This window comes from Urocitellus parryii, chromosome 5 (assembly GCF_045843805.1).
Source record: "Urocitellus parryii isolate mUroPar1 chromosome 5, mUroPar1.hap1, whole genome shotgun sequence".
In the NCBI taxonomy this organism is placed as follows: domain Eukaryota; kingdom Metazoa; phylum Chordata; class Mammalia; order Rodentia; family Sciuridae; genus Urocitellus; species Urocitellus parryii.
This window is the reverse complement of record NC_135535.1, coordinates 150,891,382-150,915,565: the sequence shown is the minus strand read 5'-3', so window position 1 is coordinate 150,915,565 and position 24,184 is coordinate 150,891,382. Positions and strand designations below refer to the sequence as shown.

The window sequence follows — 24,184 nt, the reverse complement described above, 5'->3', positions numbered from 1 at the left end:
GATCACCTCTTCCTCACTAGAAGTATCTCTGTTTCACCCATAATAAATTCACACATGAATCTGGTTTCATTTTTAGACTCTCCATTTTTATTTATTGATCTGTTTTTTTCTAATGCCAAACAATTTTAATTATTGTAGCTTTAAAGTAGTTTTTGTAGCTGGTTGTGGTGGCATATCCCTGTAATCCCAGATACTTGAGAGGCCAAGGCAGGAGGGCCATAAATTTAAGGTCAGCCTTAAACACTTTGCTAAATCCTGTCTCAAAAAAAAAAAGTAAAGGGGCTGTGGATGTAGTAGTGCAAAAACAAATAAATAAAAATTAAAACAAAATAGTTTTAGTATCAGAGTGGACTAGTTCTTACTGTTTTTCAATTCCAAGAGTTTTTCTGATTAATCTTCATAATTAGTTTTATAAATGAACTTTAATATTCCCTTAGCTTATACTAATATGTTAAAATTCCTATTTCAATTGGGATTTTATTCAATTTATAAATTAATTTAGGAGGAAATGATATTTTCCCATCAAAGACCAGTTTGTATTTCAATTTAAGACATTTTGGGGTCTGTTCATAGATGATTAAAGTGTTTTTAATAAAGGCCATGCAAATTATTTATTATATTTTTCCCTTGGATTCTTTTGGTTGCTACTTTTTTCTTTTTTCCTGAGGCCCGAGGGATTGAACCCAGGTCCATTCTACCAGTAAACTCATCTCCAGCTCATTTTTTTTTTTTTTTTTTAGTTTTGAGAATGGGTCTTGGTAAGTTGCTCAGCTGGCCTCCAACTCATCATCTTCTGGCCCCTGCCTCCCAAGTCTCAGGTTCTCTGGGCTTGGCATTCTCTTTTAGAATGCAAATTAACAGCCAGTAATATCTGTCAAGTCATTTATTCAGCCAATATTGGCCGAGTGCTGTTTTGTGTGAGGCTGTGGTCCAGTACTGAGTCAGCCCAGTAAGTGAGTGATGTTCATACTTTCCCAACTCAGGTACTTCCCCCCAAAGTCCCATTTCCCCATCTCAACCACAACCCCTCTGCTCTCTCTCAGTTCCTAGAACACCCCGTGTGCTCTCTTGTTTGTTAAGTTTCATGTGTCTTATTTCTCTATTTATCACTTCCCAGATCTTTGCTTAAAATAACTTCCTTCAAAAGCCCTCCCTGAACCCCAGTTGCCGTTACTGCTCCTCCCTCTGTGCGCATGGTCTTGTCTTCTGTACCACTCACACACTTAGAAGGACTGCTCTCCTCCTCAACCAGGGCTCCAGGAGAAACAAGACTGCTGCTCTCCTCAGTGCTGTAGCCAGAGCTTCACCCCACCCAGAACACAGGCAGTGACCAATGCATATTTGTCAACTTGCAGCTGCCACAAATAGAACGTTTTTTTGAAGTCTGTGATTTTATCTTAAAACACAGGAGAATTTTGTCTTCTATTACCTGTTATTTTTGTCATTTTTAATATAAAAATAATGGGTTTTTTTCCCCCTTTTTTGATGGTGGAGTAAATGAGGACAACAGTAGGTGGTCATGGTTTTTCTATGCCTCTGTGAACTACTACAGATTTAAGCTCTCTGTCTTTAACTTAAAAGATTAATATTGGGTTGTGGCTCAGAGGTAAAGCACTTGCCTAGCATATGTGATTTGATCCTCAGCACCACATAAACAAACAAACAAAAATAAATAAATTAATTAATTAATTAATAAAGAGATGTATTGTGTCCATCTACAGCTAAAAAAATTAAAAATAAAATAAAAATATAGAAAGATTAATGTTGACTTAATTTCTCATTGAAATTATATTATTGTTATGGACCAAATGTTTGTGTTCCCCTGAAATTTATGTGTTAAAATCTAATCTCCTAAATGGTATTTAGAGGGGCTCTTTGGGACATAATTAGACTATGGATATAAAAGCCTCATGAATGGGTTAATACCTTTATAAGAAGTGAGATAAGCTGTCTCTCTCCACTACATGAGGATACAACAAGAAAATGGTGAACTAGGAAGCGGGTGCTTACCAGACAGTGGATCAGATCATCTTGATCTTGGACTTCCCGGCCTCCAGAACTGTGAGAAATGTTTGCTATTTACATCATCCAGTCCATGGTATTTTTTTTATAGTATCTCAAATTAATGAAGATGATTTATGAATAAACATGTTTTTTTTAAAAAAAATGCTATGGGCTCCTCCCACTTTGCCAAGTTTGGAGGAACCTTGTCATTCACACTTTTCTGTGGATTCCAGGAATCTCTGGGTGGGTTACTGACTGGCAATATGACAAAAATGTTTAAGAGTGAGAAAAGAACTTCCCAAAGATGAACCTCCCAAAGTTTAGATAATAGATCCAGAGAAGCTGAGAAAGAACAGAGACCAAGAGGGATGGAGAAAGTCCAAGGGCATTGTGGCAAGGCTCACTCTCACTCATACCTAGAGTCTGGTAGAAAAGGTACAATTCCAAGGAGAGAATTTATTGTTTCAGTTCATGGTAGAAACAATGCAAGAATGCTGGAGCCTGATGTTCTATGTTTATAGTCAAAGCTGACATTGTTTAGGTGACTATGGGCAAGTTGCTCTTTCTAAGCCCTAGTTTCCTTTTCTATTAGGAAAACATGAAGTACTGGGTATGAACAGTCCCTTACTTGCATTGCAATAAAGAATCAACAACTATTATTATTATAGTTCACTAAAGCAGAACATCCAAAACAGTCTGTTTTTTTTTTTTTTTTTTATCCACAGACATTGAATGTAGATGGCAGCTGGTTACTGATTTAAGAGGATACCCCATCTGTTGCAGACCATTGCCCACAAGCATAATTTGCCCTTTGATTTACTTCCTGAATACAACTTAGTCTACACACAGGAATGGAGCACCTTCCAAAAATTAGACATTATGTTAAAAGTGTGTGTGTGTATTGGGGGTGGGGGATCCCATTGATTAAGGATCAAAGGAGTCAACAGGACTTTTTTTTTTATATACAGAAAATCATCTTTCCTATTGGGGACTCTGTGAAATACAGATGATGGATTAAAACATACTCTTAGAGGTAGAAATTCTGGACTTGAATTTCAACTTTGTCATAAATGCTTCAGATGATATTTTGCAAGTTATCTCTAGCTTCTCTAAACTCCAGTCTCCACATTTGTAAAGAAGAAATAAGATTAACCTCAAGAGTGTTGTTTTTAAGAACACTTAGCACAGTACCTGTGTGTGTGTGTGTGTGTGTGTGTGTGTGTGTGTGTATATATATACACACACACAAACACATGCACCAGCACACATCTTGATTTGGAGAAGGAACTGTAAGTGAACCCTCATGGCCCAAGGAAACCAGTCCCATTACTTTGCAGCCCCAGATCTAAAGCCCCTCACTTCCCCATCCTGATTCTCTCCTCTAGATAAGTCAGTGTCCCTCACAACCATGCAAGCAGTATCCTGCCCACACAGATATTAGAAGCCAATCTTGGAAATTGTTTCTGATATGTTCTTGAATTATGTAAAAATGTTACCACCAAAAAAAAAAAACCCAGAAACATATTCCTCTTCAATCTATGACACAGCTATAATAACTGCCTTCCATCCACACCTGTTTTGAGAAAAGGGCCAGCCTGTGAAGACCATGAGCTGTGAGAGGTGGCAGATAGAGCAAAGATGGAAATAATGTGCTCTCTGAGGGATCTGTGCCCTTCTCATTGAATTCCAGGAACTGGATCTTGGGCCTCTCTGCATTAGGCAACCAGGAACAAGTTCCACCAGCGTTGAAAGTAGTTAGGAGGTAAGTAAGAAGAAGACATGAGGTGGGGAGAGTCCTGAAAACGCAGGTCAGTGTTTGGAAGCATCTCAAGGTGCCTGGGCTGGGGAATAGCCATCTAGAGTTCAGGAGTGGAGGTTTTAGAATGAGATGCACCTGTGTCTAACTTTAAGCCTTCTGCTTACTTCCCCAGGACCTTGGGTCATGCACTTACTACTGTATCTGTACCCAGTGAGCTGTGAAGTGGGGATAATAATAGTGCAATACCTATCTGTTGAGGTTGTTGTAAGGATGGCATGGCTAATGCATTTGAGGATCTCAGCAGGGCACTGATACATGGAAAGAATGTGAATGGTGTCTCCTGGAGCTGCACACTGCAGTGTCCCTCAACATCAGCATGAATACTGAGCTTAGCTGTATTGGACTTCACTGCTTATCACACATTTTTGTGCCAGCAATACTGAGAAGAGACCACATAGGGGTTATTTGTCCCCAATTTCCATTGAGTCAACTGGGGCTTGGAGGGTGTCAACTCATGTCTTTACCCTTTTTGCAGCATTATATGTCCATTAGTTGGTTTTATACAGCAGGAGTAATTTCATGTATATGAAAATATGTCATAATGTATCACCGTATTCTTCCCACTCAAATTCAGTAAATATTAACATTTTGCTTTTTTGCTCTAGACAATAAAAGAGATAAACTACTATAAAGGTCACCTTCTCCTCCATCAGCTCCTCCTTCCTTGATTATGACCTATTTATATTATTATATATTTGTTAAATATATCCATAAACAGTATTACCTTGTTTATGTTTTTGATTCTTACACTGTGTTGATAATGTGCAATGTGTTTTTTTCACTGAACACTGTTTTTGATACTTATTTACATGGATACTTAGATATTTTAAATATTTTAACTATTGCATGTTATTTTCATATACAATAGTTATTTACCTATTCTTTTTAAATTTGTTTTTAATGGTAGATGGATACGATACCTTTCTTTTGTTTATTTTTTGTGTGGTGCTGAGGATTGAACCCAGTGCCTCACACATGTTGACAGGTGCTCAACCACTGAGCTATAGCTCCAGCCCTACCCATTTTTCATTGACAAACTTTTATGTTGTTTTGTTTCTGTGTGTTTTCTGTGTGTGATGCAGAATCAATGTGGCAATGAACACCCCATACATACTCCTAACTTGAGTTTGCTCGGTGTTAACCCACAGTGTTCTTACTGAGTTTATAATAAGCAGTAAGCACATCTGCAGTTTTACTGCATTTTGCCAAATTGCTTTGCAACTTATTTTTTAAATTTAATTCATAGGTGCATTTTCATTTTATTGCTATTGTGAATGGAAAAAATTTTTAAGTATCATTTCAGTTGTTTCTACAAAATAAAAATGTTAAAGACTTTGGCATTTTAATCTTATATTGAGCAAATGTGGAGAGCTCTCTCATTCATTATAATAATGTACTTATGGATTTTTTTTGGGGGGGTTACTTGATGAATAATTATATTGTTTATGAAAAATATTAATTTTGTTTCTTCCTTTCCAAACTTTATACCTTTTAATACCTGGTACAGTCATATTATAACACTGCAAGAAATCTGCAGCACATTGTTAAATAAAAGCAATAATATGATAGTAAAATATCTTGTGTTCCCAGTTTTTAAAAGAATATTAAAAACAAGGAAGACAAACCTCTGATGATAGAAATCAAAACAGCAATTGTCTTCTTCTGGGTCAGAGTGGACTAATCGTAGTGTCATGAGGAAACATTCTGCCAAAATGGAAGGGTACTAAAATTTGTTCTTGCTTATGATGACAGTTGGCCCTCCATACTTGCAGGTTTTTCAGTTGCAGGTTCAATCAACCATGTATTGACAATATTTTTAAAAAATCAGTTGCATCTGTACTGAATATATTTTTCGTTGTCGTTATCACTTATGTAATACAGCATAACAATCATTTATAGAGCTTTTTACTGTATGAGGTGATCCAGAGATAATTTAAAGTATATAGGAGAGTGTGTGTAGGTTCTACGCAAATACTGTGCCATTTATATGAGACTTGAGCATCTGGGAGCAAATGAATTAATAGCAAAAAATCATTTAAAACAGCACATATGGAGCTGTCAGTCAATATCATTAGTTATTATCATTAGGATTAAAAGAGAAATAGAGAAATAGAACCAGGCTTGAAAATGTAGAACCAGAGCACAACAAATTAATTTATCATAAATTCACCCACACTGGGTCCTCCTCTCTCCGCTTGGTCCTGACCCTCACACTGAATGCCCATAGCTGACTGTTGAATTGCCCCACAATGAAGCTGTGTAGCTTGAATACGGCCATGTCTAATATTTCCCAGATTTTCTGAAAGTTGCCTTCAAGCCTCACACAGATTTAACACAAAAGGCAGGGCAAGATTACAAGATGTCATAATTGTAGACTTCTCTTCACACTTGTTCAATGACTTATTTGCTCATTTAGGAAGTATTTAAACACCTGTGATGTTTAAATCTTGAATGAAAAATAATATTGTATCCATTGTCACCCCTAATTAACAAAATTTTGGCAATAAGAGGCATGATGTCATCTGCTTTAGTGTTTATGTTAGATTTTATATGCAGATATTGGCCATGTGCGATCAAGTCTATCCATATGTGCATATTGGACAACCTTCAAAATCTGTTGTCTCATTCAGAAACCATTAGCTACATGTGGCTATTTAAGTTTAAATGACCAAACATTAAATAGAATTTTTAAAGACTCAGTTCCTCTGTCTACCTAGGCACATTTCAAAGGCCTGATAGCCACATTGGCTATGAGCTGCAACATTGGAAAGCTGAATTCTGGAACATTTCCACCACACCAGGAAGGAAGACCATGGTATAGAGAGAATTTTAACAATAATTAGAGTAGTGGTAGGGTCTGAGGGTTTAGCTCAGAGACAGGGTGCTTGTCTAGTGTGCATGAAGCTTGGTTCCCTCCCCAGCACTGCAAAAATAAAAACCCAAAACTCCTGTCAAGTAATTGCTGCTCTTCTGTGGATGGCTCAGGGAACAGACTACTTTGTTTGTCCCAGGCTGGCTGAAGTCCCATGATTATGGCTAGCATGATTTAAAAGAGTTTATTCTTTGAAGCAGGTTAATCAAATGCTTTCTCTATCTTGGGAATTTTCCTGGAGATTCCAAAATTCAGGAGTTCTGAATTGGTGAGACCCATTTGGGGCCTCATAATGTGATCCTTGTCCCTCCTGCTGTCTATTCAAATCATAATGTGATTTACTCTATGCTCTAGGTCCATCTCGAAAGCTGTACTTTCTTTTACATAATTCCTGACCAGAGGTCACCTCCAACTCTATTCCTATCTTCTGCCTCTCGCATACTTGTTGATGTAAACCGTTGCCTATTTCCTGGTCGCTATCAGCCCTAAAACATTTGTCCTCTTTGGCCTCTTTCCTGGAATATATGTTTGGGCATTTTCGTTGCTTTTGCCCTATGAGTGACACCTTTAGCTAAGAGCACTGTGTCTTCCCAACAATATTTGCCAGCTAAGCCTGATAAAAATAGATAACTTATCATGATGCTTCCTGTTGTGTATGAATCAAGTATCAGATCTACAAATGCTGAATGTGTCAGAGATGGAAGGACATTCTTTTGATGTACTCTGAGCAATTCACATGATAATGATGATATTCATGATATGATGAAATACACATGAATCAGAGTGAGGGCCAGGAAACCATGGGGCTGGGGATTCCTGCTGTGCTTGTTGGATTCTGGATTAGCACAGCATTGACAACCAGCAAGAAGAGGGTAAGGCTTCTTGTGTCTCTCTGCAGCTCCTGCTGACCTGACTTGAGAGGGCTGGGCAGGGGTCCTTTAGGGAATTAACCAAAATGAGAAAAGGATCCTGTGCCTTTTATCAAAATGTGTTTTTCTCCTCCTCCCAGAGTTGTGCTGACACACTTAATAACACTTTATTTTCTTTTGTCTGTTCCAAGCCATCCTGACCATGTGTGCTATGGTCTTTTTTTTTTTTTTTTTTAAAGAGAGAGTGAGAGAGGAGAGAGAGAGAGAGAGAGAATTTTTTCAATATTCATTCCCTAGTTCTCGGCAGACACAACATCCTTGTTGGTATGTGGTGCTGAGGATCGAACCTGGGCCGCACGCATTCCAGGCGAGCGCGCTACCGCTTGAGCCACATCCCCAGCCCTGTGCTATGGTCTTAAGCCAAGGCTCTCACCAAAGCCCTGTTCCCATCCCTGTCCCTCGTCCCCCATCTCTGGGGACCATTAGGAGGGAGCATCCAGCATGTGACTTTGTTAATGCCTATTCAAATGATATTAAGGTGAGAAAAGCCAGGGGGAAGCTGGGAGGCAGAGGATCAAAGGGAAGATTAGAAATCTTTGTCCATCATCACCAGGTGTATGAATAACAGACACAGACATTAGAACATAGAGTATTTTCTTAGATTTTCAATTCTGCCTGGTATACTGCCATCAATTGTCCCATTTAGTCCACCACCAAGTTTGTTCTGTACCTGTGGAAGGGTCTGCTTTCCTATTCTACCACTCCAATTGAAAAGACCCTGGTCTTAATGTTACGCTGCTCTCCATCTGCCTGCACATAGTGGCTCTCTAGAGTGATGTTGGAAAAAAACAAATCTGAACCAGTCATTTCTTTGCTTAAACCTCTGTTCTGCTTAGGGTAGACCTGGTCCCAGCTCTACTCTACCCTCACCCAACCTCATTCCCTCAACATTATATATGTGGTGCAGAGGCTCCCCCCGCATCCCCCAATTCCTATCACAAGCCTCAGGGCCTTTGCATGTATGGTTCCCCCAGCCTGGTTCTCAATCCTCTCTTCTCCCAATTCCTCTTGCTCATCCTTACTGGGTCAGCTCATCCCCAATCATCCCTTAGTCATCACACTCCTCTCCCATAGAACTAGGTCAAGATTTGCATTTATAAGGCAACTCTGACTATTTCTCATAAGATTTACGAGTTTCATAAACAGTATTTATCTTTTACTTACCATCATATTACCAGCCGGCAATATAATGGTAACAGTATATCTGGCAATTGAGGCCTGAGTCAACCTCCATTGACTGAATAAACAGTAACTTTTGTGATCTTCAAGGAAATGAGTGTACGGATTTAAGAATCCTGGGTTCAATTCTTAACTCTGCCATTTGTCAGTCATGTTATCTTGGGAAATTCAATGCACTGGGCTAAGCTTTAGTTTTCTCATGAGTAAACCATATTCACATGATTATGAAGATAAGAGATAACATATACTAATTGAACATCCAGTAGGCTCTCAACAAGAGCAGATATCACCATCATCACTATCTAACTTAGGGCCCAGGGGGTGAAAGGTCCTCTAATGAAGCCACATAGCTTCTCAGAAAGAAGTGACAGACACCCAAAAAGGAAACAGATAGTAACATTTTTTATTAAATATTACAGTGGATCAAAAAGTACAAAATATCTCTTGCCTGCTATGTGATTGGGAAACTATTGGCACGTAATACAGTATCAAAAGCAGTAATAAGTACAATTTGGAAAACATACAAAATTGAGTGTTTATAGTTGGCTCAGCATTCTTCTGGTAGTGTTTAAACTAATGCAAAGGTTACTCAATAACCTCTCCATTGGGAAACTATATAATATCACTGGGCCACGTTGCTATATACAAATAATCACCTTACAGAGCATAGAGGTTACATAGCTGGAATCACCAAAAGTATACAATATTTACAACACAGGAAAGTTTAAAAAAGTATAAACAGCCAAGAGATTATGCTGCTATTCTTCAGACATATTTCAACCATGGGGAGACAAGCAGAATACCAAATACGTCAACAGCCCACACTGGAGTTGAAGTGCTCAAGGTAATCACGGCAAGGGTGTGGGTCTCACCAGGGCGAAATCGTTCCCATTTCTCTTTAAAATCGGGACAAGAGTAAAACTAGACCAAATGGGACTTGGCTGACCACCACCAAATGTGACTTTGTGGGACAACAAGTGAAGAGAAATAAATGGTTCTCTTTGAAGGCACACTACATAAAATATTTTTGTGGGACCACCTTGAAATTTCCATCAGACACACCAACACAGTGAAATACAGTACTTGAGAATTCATGCACCAGGTCAGAAAGTTGTAAAGTCAGTATTGAGTTTTAACAAACCCTCCTGTATATGCCCTGATAAACAAGTGAACTTAAGAGCTTCTAGCTAGTAAATAAATAAGTCAGTCCTGTGGCAAATATTACAAGTGTGAATCACTTATTAGGAGAATACTTAGTTCTGAAACTCAGTTAGACTGGGCTTTTGTTGTTGTTGTTTTTTCTTTTCTTTTTTTTTTTTTTTTTAATGTTGAGTTGCCAAAAGTTAGGCCAGAAGTTACATGGAAAGGTTTTTTAAAAAAATATTATTTGGAATCTCCAAATCTCCAATAAATCACAGGCTTAGTGCATTTTGAATTGCAACATTTCTTGGAAGCCACACTCAGTAAATAGATTTATAACTCCATTACCAATTAGATTCCACAGTTTCCTTTACAGAACTACCAATAACAATGGTTTGATTGCACAAAGAAAGACTTGTGCAATCCCATTCAATAATAAGGCCCCTTGAACTCAAACAATGCAAACAAAGCCCTATTTAAGACTTTTTAAAACGTAGTTCTCAGCCAATGAAGAATTCAATGGTCTTCCTGAAAGATTTCCAAGATCTCTGTTCGGAGTTTTAAAACAAATAACACTCAGCTTCTGTTGGGAATGTATACCCCCATCTCTATATTTGTCCTGATGTTTTGCCGAGGGTATGAGCTTCCTCAGACAGAAACAGTGAGTCTCCTCTCGGAAGAGATGAGAAAAACAAAAGCTGGACTATGTTAACATTGTTTGAAAATGGTGTGATCAAATTCCAACAGGATGAAACCAGACTGAAATCATCATCGCAGTGGGGAAAACAAATGCCCCATCTTCCAAATGGACAGGTGAGCTCTACTGGGGACAGATGGCCCCCATTTTCTTTGAGAAACAAACTCACAGAAACCATGTACAGTCTAGCCCACGTCTGCTGCAGAATCATCAGAGTTTCATTTTCTTCCATGTCCTTGATTCTGTGACCATTCAATCTAGTGCAACTTTCTTATATGTGTCCTGGCCAGCATCTTGCCAGCTGAAATTAAGATTCTTTCCCCCTTATTCTTGTGCAATAGCAGGATAATCTGCACTCACACATTTATAATCTAAATTCTACTAGTCTACCTATGGTTCTATTAAATATATATATATATATATTATTCCACAGGAAGGTAAATAATTAATTGAAGCAAATGGAACTCTTAACACTGGATCTCTACATTCTTTTGTTTCCACCTTTGGATATTAAGTATGTTACATGGAATATTTGGCTTCATATCATGGAGACATTTCAATACAGATGCACAGCATGCATGGCTTTGTGTAAGAGCCGTAGTTTCATTGTTATCAGTTTTGATTATTTTGCAGTCGAGTTACCTATTTAGAAGTCAAAAATTGTCATCAATTTTCATAGACTTAAAATATCTCAGAGGTAAAAGACTTGGTTAACTATGGTCCTAAAGTCTACCGGTAGTGTTGGGGGCAGGGGACAGGGGGCTGGGGGTTCATCAAAGCAGTCTGCAACAGGGCTGGATGGGAAGGGGAAAGAAGATCCACTCTCTACCGACCAACTCTTCACACACTGCGAAAATGCATCCGCCTTGATGTTGTATCTCAGGAGCCAATGGAACAAAGTGGCCAGAATGACAAGAGGCATTCTCCACACCTTTTGACTGCTTCAACAGCTCAACCACTAATTTCCAACAATAAAATAAATGATCAAGTGGACTGGTATTGCCAGGCAATTAAAAACATGGCACAGAGCATGGGAAGTGTGCACAAGCACCCAAAACTCACATCCCATCCCTCCAAAGAGGATGACTTTCTTTTGAAACAGGTAATCCATCATGGCAAATAGACCCTGGGAGAATCTTCTTGGGGATGACAAGAAACCAACTGATGAAAAGCAGTGTGAGTTGCTACCACTCCAGGGGCCAAGGCCCAGAGAAGCCATGTGGCGGCCGGCCAGGCCTTCCGCTGCTCCTCAGCTGAAGGCTCAAGCTCCACCCTCTCCCCAACCCCCTTTCCCAGACCCTTTAAAGGGAGCAGTGCCAACACCGATAGAAGTCATTCTGGCTTCTGTTTTAATTTTTGAAATTCCTAAAATATCTGTGCAGCCCACAAATATGTCCTCTAGATGCTGTTGTTATTCAGCAGCTTGCTGCCAGTGAGGTTTTTTGTTTTTTATGATTCCTCTGGTATGTAGGACAGTTTCACAGCCTAGATAAGGTAAGTACAATGCTCAATATTTTCACATCACCCAATACTTCAAAGCAAAGCATTTGGCCGGACAAGCAGTGTATAAGCTCTTTCAACTATGCCATTTATGAGGAACAAACTCCGTAAGTTGTGGATCTGCAAAGGAACGTTCTCTGCACTGTGGTGTGCTCGACTGGGTCTTTTTTCATTTGTTCCACTAGAATCAGTTGCTTCAATATGTAAACAATAACTTTACCACCCAAAGCTGCTCAAAATGATAAGATGTGGAAAAATTACAAACACACATCAACAACAAGGACAGTCAGTCAGCCTTAAAACAAAAACAAAAAAACAAAAGACCTGCAAACAAAAGCAAAACTGTTTAATTAAAAAATATATATATATATAGGGACATGAAGGAACCGGGAGAAAAATGGAACTACCTGTATATAAATTAGGTGAGCAAACAGTGATACGGGTAGTTTTAAGAAGCAAATATATACAGTCAATTTAACAGTGTTTACTTCTCTGGATTGTTTAATAGTGTCAAAATGAAAGATCTACTGAAGTTTCACTATACATTGCATTGATTGAACGTTGGAGAGTTTTTTTGAAAAAAGGGGCATTCCTTGGCTATGTGTGCCAGTCTCTCTTGCCCCTTTCTTTGAAAAGCCTGCCCCCATTTTTGCACAGATTGTTTCCCAACCATCCAAACTCAGATGGGGTCCTCTAAGTTCTTCCTGGATATACATCAATCCCTTCACAAGACCCATCAGCAAAGTGAATGATCTGGAGGCGCCGGGGGCATGCGCATTGCAAGGGGATCAAGACCGACCAGCCAAGGCTGGAGTTGTCCCAGAAAAATCAGGCCTGTTCACCTCCCTCTCTCGGCCTCTATGGCTGGGACGAATCGTACCCCCAGATTAGAAGGAATACTGACTTCTAACTCTATAAGCCATCACCCCTGGGTAGGGAGTGAGCCTCTGATAGCCACCCCATTTGGGGATGCTAGGCAGAGCCGGGCTTACAGTTTTGTACTGGGGTGTACGGACGACAGCTGGGAAGATGGAAAGGCAGCTTGAGGATTTATAGCAGCTAAAGGGTAAATGCTGTTGTGCAAAAGGTCCCCATACGAACTTCCTACAGGTGTGGCCGCAGCCAAGTGTCTGTACAGCTGCTGAGAATTTGTCGGTGATGTAAAAATTCCCCTCTGCATCACCAGCGAGTGGAAAGCCAAGGGCTGCATGAGTGGAGAAAGCACAGTTTGGTTTTTCAAGTACTGCAGAGAATGAGAATACCCAGCTGGGAGCCTGGAGTTGAGGCCCGAGTTACACAGGCTCCCCGAATACAAACCTGGGAAGATAGGGGAGGAGAGGGGAAGCTTGTGGCCCTCGGATCCGCCCCCGGAATGCCCACCACCACCATAGGCTGCCTTGCCTCCTTCACTCTCCTGCTCGGAGGCCTTCTCTTTCCCAGAGACCTCCTTGGACGGGTCCAGGGGAGACACTGCCCGGGCCTTTTTCCCAGCAATCACCAGGTCCAAATCCTCCAGGCTGCGCTTGATGGGACGTGCTGCACCAATGTTCTGGGGGCTCATTTTCCGGTGCAGGATAGGATGGACCATGCCTTCCATCTTTCTGAAATTCTCCAGTCTCACGTGGTGAGGTTTCCCCGATCTCGAGAGTGACTCTGGGTACTTTTTAGGGGCCGACATGGTCATGGGCGATACCCGACAGGCTTTGGGGTGGCAGTCTCGACTCTGGCTGCTGACGACCTGGAACTGGGAGATTCCTTTGTTCTCCTGCGGCCCTGTGGCTGAGTGGGCCAGGCCCAGGACCTTGCCGGTTGGTTTATGTGGGTTCTTGGGAAGGCTCAGATCCGTTGGTTGATCATCCGTAGGGGCTTCTGCAGCGGCCAACTTTTCTGAGGCCAACTTTTTGTCTTGCAGATGCAAAGATGCCAGATAATTTACATGGAGCTTTTCTTGATGTTTGTGGGAAGGGAAAGAACTGTTTTCCGATTCCCTGTACATGTCTCTAGAAAGATACTTGGGTGTCTGTTCATTATGAAGATGGTGTTCGGTGTGTCGATAGAGGCTATGGAGATGTGGGGATGAGTAGAAATCTGCCAGGAAGCTGGGCATGTGGGAATGGGGGAGTGCCCTCTTCTCTAAGAGTTTATCCTTGCCCTCCTGAATTTCTTGCTTCAGGACATAGGAGTCAGCCAAGGAGTTCAGGTGATGCTTGGAGAAGCTGCAGCGGTGGGCATCTGATCGACTCAGCTTGTCATGCTTAAAAATGTCATTGATGCTCTTTCTGTCCTCCGAGGGCTTGCTTTTGAAACTCTGGACATGCTGAATCACCGATGGCCGGCTGACCGCCATGTGGTCGGCGCTCTGACTGTGGTGGGCCTGGGACAAACCAGAACACAAATCATCCCTGGCTATCAATTTCTTTTTGCTGATCAAAGGGGGTGGGGAGCCATAGGGGTAGCTGCTGGAGAGGCTGGCCCCACTCACTTGGGACAAAAGCTTTTTCTTGGCCAGTGGGGACATGATGCCCGGGTTGCCCCGAGAGTAGAGCAGGGGTGTGTAATTAAGTCCATGGTTCTCATTCATGGGTCCAGTCAGGTCTTTGTCCTTGAACATGTCAAATGACTGGACCACAAGGACCTTGGGGGTCTGCTTTAGTGCATTGTGGATGTCGTCACTGCCCAGCTGGTCCACCTTCACAGTGCAGTTGGCGATGTAATCAGCCATGGCGGGTAGTTTGTCATCCTCGATGTCATTCTGGTTGGCCAGTGGTGGCTGAGTAGAGGGGAAACTGGCAAAAGATGCTTCTTGGAGGTCACTGTCAGGGTTCTCTGTAAAACAGCAGGGTTTGGATTCTGGCTTTGAGTCCACCAGGACATTAGGAGAGGTGAGGGACTGCTTGCCAGCCCCAGGGATTGGGACCGGATCCCTTTCAGGAGCCACGGGTGTGCTCGGGAGCGGAGCTGCCGGTCCCTTCTCTCCCACCTCCTCCGCCTCTTTCTCACTGTTGGAACCTTGGTCCGTTTCATTGTCGTTTTCTGGGTCTGTTCTGGATGCCAGGGACCTTGCTGTAAAATCCTGGTACCCTTCCGCTTTTTTCTTCAAGTCAGCTGCTGGGAGAGGCTCTGTGATGCTTTTCTGGTTTAAAGTCTCTTGTTCTTTCTCTTGCTCTGATGAAACCTGATAAAATATTTCAAAAGACAAGTCAGAAGAAAACCAGATACACTTGACACGTTTTGCTACGAAATAAAATGTTACACACAGCAGTTTTTCTTGAAAACAGGCTTGTCAATCAGCTCACCGCGTTTCCGTAAGGTTTTATTACTCCCCAATCATGGCTCTAAACAAAGAAATCTAAATTACAGAAACATTAGGGGAAATATGCATATTCACTTCATTCCCTCATGAGACACCTATCAAAATAGCAAAGTGTTATGTACTGATGGTATACAATCACATCACTCCTTGATTCTAATATATAGTTTAATTCTAAGGTTGTCTTCTTGTCAAATCAGTCAATTATCCAAATGGGTTTTAAATTACATGTTGTGTTTTATGACACTTCTGAGAAAAGATTTTTTAAGCATCTCTCTTTCAAATATCCAACCAACTCCACGTCAACAACAACAAACAGTACTCTTCGCCTTTCTTTGGAGAGCAAATCCCTTCCTAATGTGTTCACTATGATGCATTGGAAATTAGTGGGGCTCGAGTGTCCATGATTTCCACTCTATGACATTGTGGCAGACAGACAGTGCTAAAATATTGAAGAAGTATGCAGACACCAAGGTAGTCTGTCCACCTGAGGGACAGAGAATGTTCTAAGTCCTTCTGGGCTTGAGCAAACGATATTTCTATCACAGCCAAAAATGAAATTGCGGGAATTTATGCGCTGAGTGCCACCACACATATAGCTCTTATGTTCACTACGATAAATTAAAGTCAATCCGATGGATGTTTTTTATGTGTCTCTATTCACAGAAGTTGTGGGCACCGTTTAACCCATTTATTGTATTATATAGCTATGTAAGCTTTGACCTTAAAAGATCATTTTAACTTTTCATCAGTGGTCCAGCTGACTGACAAATCTTTTCAAAATTGCTGTCATTCTGCCCTTCCATGTCTTCATGAAGGAGTCACAAAACAGTGGTGTTGGTTGGTTCCCCCCTTCCCCTGCCCCAATCTCATCCCTAGAACTTTGCCCTTTCTTAAGGGAAGAAATGCCAACCACATTAGCATCTTTGAGTTAAGACTGAAAATTCTGGTACAGGGATACATAGGAACAAAAATTTTAAGGGATCACACCCATTTCATAGACATTTCTCCTCAAATCCCCCTAAACATATTTCTGCTTTCTAGGGTTGTGTTATATAACTAAGTGCCTCTGCTTATCCCCTCCCTTTCTTTCACTAATAGCTGCTTTTTTTTTCAGTACAAATATCATTACTTGTTCTACATTAATAATCAGCATTGGTCTCTTGAGCTTATGCATTGCATGAAAATACAGAAAAATGAGTAAAGGCGAATGCAAAAGGCAAACTGCATTTAATTGTTACTTTCTGATGGGACTGTAGTTTGAAGTGAGGCTCTGGGGAGTACTCAGTCACACTGAAGTTTCTATAACCTAGGCCTTCAGTTCTATTGGAATCTCATCCCTCTGGCTATAAAGGAGGTTTAGAGTGTGTGAGAGCTAGGCTGAAAAAAGCAGAAGGCCCTTTTCCTAAGATTTTATGATCTGCTTTAGTATGCTGAAGGCTAAATGAGATCTTCCCTGAAGTAGCTTGCAATTCAATCACCTGAAGATAGGGGATCTCACTAGAAGAGGTTGATCACCCCTCCCATCTCCACAGAATGTAGTGCTTTACATAAAAGAAAAAGAAAAAGAAAAAAAAACCCAAAATGTAAAAAAAAAAAAAAACCAAATAATTGAATCCAATTGAATTCAATGAGAAGAAATATAATTCAATAATGTGGGTTTATGTTAGAGGTGGGGGGTGATTCTGACTATAAGCCCAGTTTTGAAGAGGGTGGAAAATTCGGTGTTGTTCAGAGAACCTCACAGGTCAACCCTGTGACACTCCAGACACAGATAAGTCCTGAAGAGCACAGCTGGGGCCTGTAGGAAACAAGGAGCCTCACAGCTTTCAGGGTTTCTTTGGACTCTGGGGAGAAGGCTGCACTCTTGGGAATGATCATCTGCCCGGCTGGGCCGACAGGCTCAGTGTGGTGGGGCTGAGGATCCTCCCACAACTCGCAAACCAACTGTTTCAAACTTCACCCCCAAAATGGAGCCATTCCAAGGTCAGCCGGCCCCTTGGTCCTCAGTTTGTCCCCTGGTGCTCTGGCAGCACTGTATATATGGTATCTAATAGAATTCACTGATCCGAAACCCTATAATAAATCACCAGGCCAACAGGATAAAGGAAGAATGGAATGTAAGCCTTAACTTGGAATTTCCTTGCTTTTGGCCATTTGTGTTGCAAATTTGCAGATGTTTAAAAGTCTGCATCATCTTTCTTCCCCCCTTCCTTTTAAAATTACTAGAGCTTAAGATAATTAGGAAACTTAAAAAATAAGAACAAAACCAAAATTTCTCCTCTTGGTATTAATAGTTTCTTCATACAGAGGAATCAGTTGGATAAGTTAATATCGTGATGAGGTTGAGAGAGAGATAGAGAGAGAGAGAGAGCAAGCTAGCATGTTTTAAACTGGAGTTTAATTAGGGAGTCTCTTATGTGTTCATTATAAGCCTGATTTTTAGAGGGTGTTTAATATCAGCATCAAAATTCCCTCAGGGGTTGAATTCTAGAACATGCTGTCTCCAAATGTGGCTGCTAAGTTTTGTTTTTCAATTTTTTTTTTTAATGGGCAGTGGATTTTTTTGTTCTTATTATTATTCATGTTGAAACGGAGCCCAGACCAGCCTCCATGGCTGGCTGTATGCTGACAGTAATGGTTTCTACCAAAGAGCAACAGTTGGGGTCTGTGGGTAGACAGGACTTGTTTCAAAAGGTTAAGAAACTACCTGTTAATAGGAGAGATAATAATAGTTTCAGAGGAACCATTTCAAAAATTCCCCTATAAATAATAGGTACTTAAGATATTGCTAAATCGGTCCCCACCCAGGGCTGCTGCATAGAGGTCCATTCCAATGGAGACTCACAGCTTCTAGAGTTTCAGCAGAGTCCTGCTGAGTCAGAGCAGTCATTTCACTGCCATCCTCCTTAGACTGACCCCCCCCCAAACAAAGCTGCACCCCACCACCCAGATTAACTCTCTGTGAGATGGGGGAAGCATTGTTTCACTATGGAATCCCTGGGTTTCAGAAAGAGCTGCAGCCCTGACTCCTTCCATCTCAAAGTCTGAGCATTTGTTCCGTTTTCTACAGGATGTTCTCATCTCTCTAGATTCTCGACTTAGCATATCTCATTCCATCCTGTGCACGGCATCTCATCTCCCCAACAAACCAAAGAGTCTTCAAGAACTGGACAACTATGGTGGGCGGGGAGGGGGGCTGTGAAGCTCAGGTGTGAGATTTCTCAGTCCAGCTATGAACTCTGCAGGAACACAGCTATGGATTCGGGGTTCCAGAAGATGTCAGGTCAGGACACTGTCTTCACTCCTGTGGAGCACAGCGACTCACCTCCGCTGCATCCTGGGGCTTTGGAGCATTCTCTTTTTCTTTTTTGCTCTTAGGTATTTCATGTTTGATGCGCTTGGCTCCTGATACTTTTGTTTTATTTTCATTTTCCTGTGCACTGTTCTCCTGTTTTCGAGGTTTGATTGGAGGCAAGGGCTTATCTTCCTCTCCTTTAATAAACCTTTCATATGGCAGGATTAATCTACAAGAAGAGCAGAAGAGATGATAAATCAGCTGACCAACTCCAGCAGTCTCTATGCTGTGGGGGGTTTGCTTTCTTTTCTCAGTACGGTAGTCCCTTTGCACAGGACTTGGTCTAAACCCCCACAGAAGCAAACCAACCTAATTTATGAATTAGGTACAGTAAGCGATTACCCATCATAACTAATAATACAATAGGACAATTATTATAATGATTACTGTAATAAAGGTTATATGAACATGGTCCCTCTCTCTTGAATGAGTCAAGACAAATATTATTTTTGGACTGTGGTTGACCTTGGGCAACTGAAACCACAGAAAGCAAAAGCACCACGGATAAGAGAGGACTACTCTACAAACAACTTGTTAAATTATTGCCAGCAATCCAAATGCGTTCTAGAAACTTCCAGAGCTGAGTGGTGAAAGTCTCTACCTGGCCATTTAAATATTCCTCTGCAAGACAGACATCCTCCTTGGATTTTGTGAGTCTAGATACCAAAGATGCCAAACGGATACATTCAAGGTTGACAACATCCTCATTATAGCCCATGGCACTTGGCTACATGCCAACAACACCACAACAGTAATGATAGTTTCTGTTAATTTTTCAGTCCATCACTGTTCATTGAGCACCTATTATGCCAGGCAGTGCTCTAGATGCTGAGATACAGCAGTGACTCAAATATCCAAAGCCTCTGACCTCATGAAGGGACTAGTATGTGCCAAGTACGTTATACAGACCATTTCACATACTCTTTCCCACATCCCTATTCTTCTTTTAAGCATATGAGACAACTGAGATCCAAAATGGCTAAATAATTTGCATAAGACACTTGTTAGAGCTAGAATTTGAATCTGGCCATACCTATCTCCAAAGCTTTTATTTTTATCCACCTTAAAATGCAGACCTGACACCTAGGATGAAAAGGTCAAGGGCAGGCAGGCTCAGTGTGGCTGAGATGCAGCCTTTTCCTACAGCTCTGGGGAGACAGGTGATGCCAACCTGAAGAGGTCTGTTTTAGGGTGCCAAGTCCAAGAGGGCCCCAGAGAGAAGTAACCAGACCAACCACTCGAGCCACAAAAATCAGAGGGCTGAAAAATTCAAGCATTTTAATTATATAACTTTTTAAACAAAGTGCATAAAATTGCTCTAAAAAGAGAAACATCAAACAGCTCTGGTTTTAATCTGTTTTCCCTTTGCGATGCAGCTCTTGATCTGAACGGGAAAAGAGCTGATGTAATTAAAAGGCACGGATTGCATTACAATCTCAGTTTCAACTTCAGTGATTAAAGTTTTTATAATGCATTTGGTATGATTAATGACTCACTGTGGGATTAATACAAGACCCAGCCTTAAAAATATGAACTTTAATACAGCAAACATAATTTGTTTTAAATAAGACAAGTTGACTCAATGAAGAAAATGCAGTTGGCTTATAAACAACCAAAATCTGTTCAAATATTGGGAATCCTAATTATTTTTACACTAAGACACCCAGGCAAAAACTTCTTTGCTTTGGATATTTGTTTGCTATTCTAAAATTGCTTTCTAACTACATAATTTAGATCTCAGCTACTTAAACATACACAACAACTGTTCAGGTTTGAAATTAACGGGGCTGGGGGGGGCATTTGGGAACATAATATATCATTCTTTAAAAGCAAACCAAGTAAATGGTGGGAAAATCAAATCCCAATTTATAATATATCTGAAACCAAATTCATTTACTGAGCATGCTCGGACAAGGTATGTGCAAGGAGGCGTGAATAATACCTCGGAGCCCTCCATCTGGCAGTGGGCCAGCCATGAAGATCAACACAGCCCATGGGGAATAGTTATCTTCAGATCCCATTACAAACTGAGTTTAAACATGTTACAGCTGCTAAAACTGGAAACTGCTCCCTCTATGTGGACTTACTAAAATAATATATGGCTGCCAAATACCTGCTTCCCACTGTAATATTACAGTTAATGTTTATATAATAAAAAGCATAACTAAGCAGACACGAGAAAAAAAGCAATCTTGTTCATACTTGAATTTATTCTGTCTCATCTGTGAAGTCCTCAACATTTCCCCCCACCCCCCAATTCCTTTTATCTGAGTAATTCTGCCAGGGACTTTATCCCTTTCAGTATCAGCAGGTTAGGGATTGTCCGGGAACAAGACGCCTTGAATATTTTAAATTGGAAAAATATTTTAAATTAATTTTAATAAAAACATATTTTATTGTGGGGACAGATAGGTTTGTTTTACTTTTGTTTTGTTGCCATGGGAACGCAAGGAGCTTGGAAGCCTGGGTATTCCATTTGCTGGTACTACCCTTCCCCCAGCTTCATTCTCTAATTGAGATGGTGACACCATGAGGGACCCTCTTTCCTGAGAAGAATTACAGCATTACCCCTGAGTGTGGGGAGGGGGTTGAGGGAAAGCAGAGACCTGGGGTGGGGGAGACACCCAATGGGTCCCAAAGGACCCCTTGCCCTGAGTTCTGACAGTCTTGGGCCAACTCAGCTCTCTAGATGGGTGCTAAGGAGACTTTAATTTCCTTTTACAATTTTGCAAGTTCATGAAGCAGGGCAACATTTTCATTTCTTTTTTCTTTTTCCTGTCTTTTTTTTTTTCCCCCTCTCCCCTTCACTCAACTCAGCAGCTGGCGGTTCGACAGCAGTAAAAAATACATTTCACTTTGCTGGTCAAAGGCCTAAAGCCAGAAGCAGGAAATCTGGAATTAAATGTTTCTTGTATCTGGAAAGAGGCATGACTAAGGTAAAACTGAATCCAAACACAAGCTCTGCCTGTTCAAGGCTTCCAAAGGAAAGTGTGTGTGTGTGTGTGTGTGTGTGTGTGTGTACACAAAGGTCAATTGAATTTTTTTCCCCTTCTAAATCATTGAAAGATAATTATAGTGGTGGGGAGGTGGGGGGTAAAAAGGCTCCCAGAATAAAACAAGAAAGGCAGCAGTTAAAAGGAAACAAGTAAAAATATGACTAGCTAAGCTCTGAAGAGAAGGGCATGTTCTCCCATAGCACAGAAACAATCGCTGCTTCATAGAGTGATTTCCGTTTGGTACGATTTTCACTGAATGTTTTTTCAGTTATCCTGTCATGGTACAACACAATTACCCCACAGGATATGATCTTATCATTTGATTATTAGAAGTTTTTACAGTACAAGAGGACGAAAGCTATTATAGGTTTCTGAACATTTAAACGTTCAACGTACATGGGGTAGTATTAAAAACAGGTTTGCCAATATAAGGTCAACATTGCCCAATGCAGGAAGCTGCGTAGGTTTGTATTATATAAAGAATTCAGCATAATGCAACCTGCCTGTGCCTTGAAGATTATTATTCCTCAAATATTTGTAGTACAACAAAGATTTAATCAGTTTCTAAACTGTGCAGATAAAAGCAAAAATGCACCCAGTCTCCAAGAATTCATTATACAGGAGGAATATTTTCAATGGGCTGCATCTCTTAAAAACGGGGGCTGGATTTTAGGTGGGTGTCAGTAATGGGGAAGAGAAGTAATATACTCATTAGTAAATCAGAAACACCCCCCTCCATCTAGTCTGGGGATTGAAAGCTGGGCACATAAATGGGTCTTTATTTTTATCCAGATTTCACATTTCAGATTAGTAAAATGCTTATTTATGATGCCATTAATGGATCTGAAATAGGTAAGCCATCATGTATTAAAAAATAACATCTTTTCATAGGCATAAGATTTGTAGCAGCATGAGATTTTATTTTTCCCTAGGAATAATACAAGAATAACATTTTCTACCCCAAAGCAGAAACAGTAGGGGAGCCTTTTGCTATCACAGAGATTCTTATTAAATTCAGTCACTGTGAAAAGCAAGATTTTTTTTCTCCTTCTCATTCTTTCTCCTCCTCTTCTTTTTTATTTTAAATAAAGAAGACTTAAAATCAACCCAAGTTAAAATTAACAAATCAATGGCATTATAACCTTGATTTATTAGTGTCTGAGCCAGTAAATTATCATCATACAAGAAATTGCTGGTTTGAAAAGACTTCGGCTTTGCTAAATCTCAAGTTAAATAATGGTGCTCGGTATACTAGGGTTTTAGATTTGCCTCATCTGATATTATAAAAAATTCAATACATTTCTCTACAGCAGAAGTCAGGGGTCAGCAAATCTATTACTGTAATGTAAGTAATCTGGCAACCTGCCAACTCCTTCTCCCTTTTATTATTTTTTTAAACACCAAGGCAGATAATTTTATATTTACAAAGTCTAAAATCCTCCAGGGCCTTGCCTCTCTTTCTCAACAAAAAGCAGCAGCCTGACATTAGAGAAATGTATATCACACATGTCCTCATCATTTGCATTTCATACAAAAGAAGAAAAGACCCTTCATCTTTATTAGGCAACATTCCTCTCCCCTCCCCACAAACAGAGGAAAAATAATGTCAAATCTCATCTGAACGAGTAACCACTAATGTCTCCCGTATTGATTAATGCTTGCATGGAATGACTGAACTTTTGGGCCAAAACATTTAGCAAACAGTGCTTAAGAGAAGAAATGAGAATCCATCTATTTATAGAGCTCTGAAAAATGATATTATAATAATGTCTGGAACTGATTCAATTCAGAGAGTGGGGGAAAAGAAGTAGGAAATCTTGAGGGTTGTATTTGAATCTCAACTCACCCATTACTTCATAGGCACTTTCATAATATTAAATCAATGAAAAATTCTAGGTCTAGATATTTGCTAGTATTCTTGGAGCAGAATATTTAAGAGGCAGAAGGAAATATAGTTGGTGTGCATGTCAGGTCAAAAATGTTACTACTATTCTTATACTATTAGGTGTTTTTTTTGTGTGTGTGGCAGTAGAAAAGAAATGACATATTGGTTCCACTGGGGCTTCGGACCTGATCTGATCCCAAATGGACTCATTACACCTCTGAGTTGATTTCAGGGTTGATAAATTCTAAGTCTTGGCCAGACGTTTCCCTTCGCAGCCAGAAATTGAAAATATAACTTCACAGTGAACTGAGGGAAGCAATTTTTCACCAAATATGGAGCCAATAGAAGGTATATTTTTCCTTTCTGAAGATGAAGTACATGCACTTGTTAAGGTTCCAAAGAGCATAGCTATCACCTCTCAAGGTGCTAGACCATGACTATAAAAATGGCAGAACATTTGGGGAGTAGGGAGCCCAACATACATAAATGAGCTAC

At 40.4% G+C, this 24,184-nt stretch overlaps 1 protein-coding gene across 2 annotated transcripts in view; it reads right to left on the bottom strand.

Annotated features, from left to right (window-relative positions):
* Window positions 1-12,798: 12,798 nt before the first annotated feature.
* Arid5b (AT-rich interaction domain 5B) overlaps window positions 12,799-24,184 on the bottom strand; it is a 175,725-nt gene continuing 164,339 nt past the window's right edge. For both annotated transcript variants that reach the window (XM_077798454.1, XM_026393720.2), the window contains 2 exons: window positions 18,779-18,977; window positions 12,799-15,315 (listed from right to left, as the gene is read on the bottom strand). In XM_077798454.1, coding sequence (XP_077654580.1) covers window positions 13,129-15,315; window positions 18,779-18,977 — 2,386 coding nt within the window. In that variant the 3' untranslated portion in view covers window positions 12,799-13,128. The remainder of the gene's footprint in view (window positions 15,316-18,778; window positions 18,978-24,184) is intronic.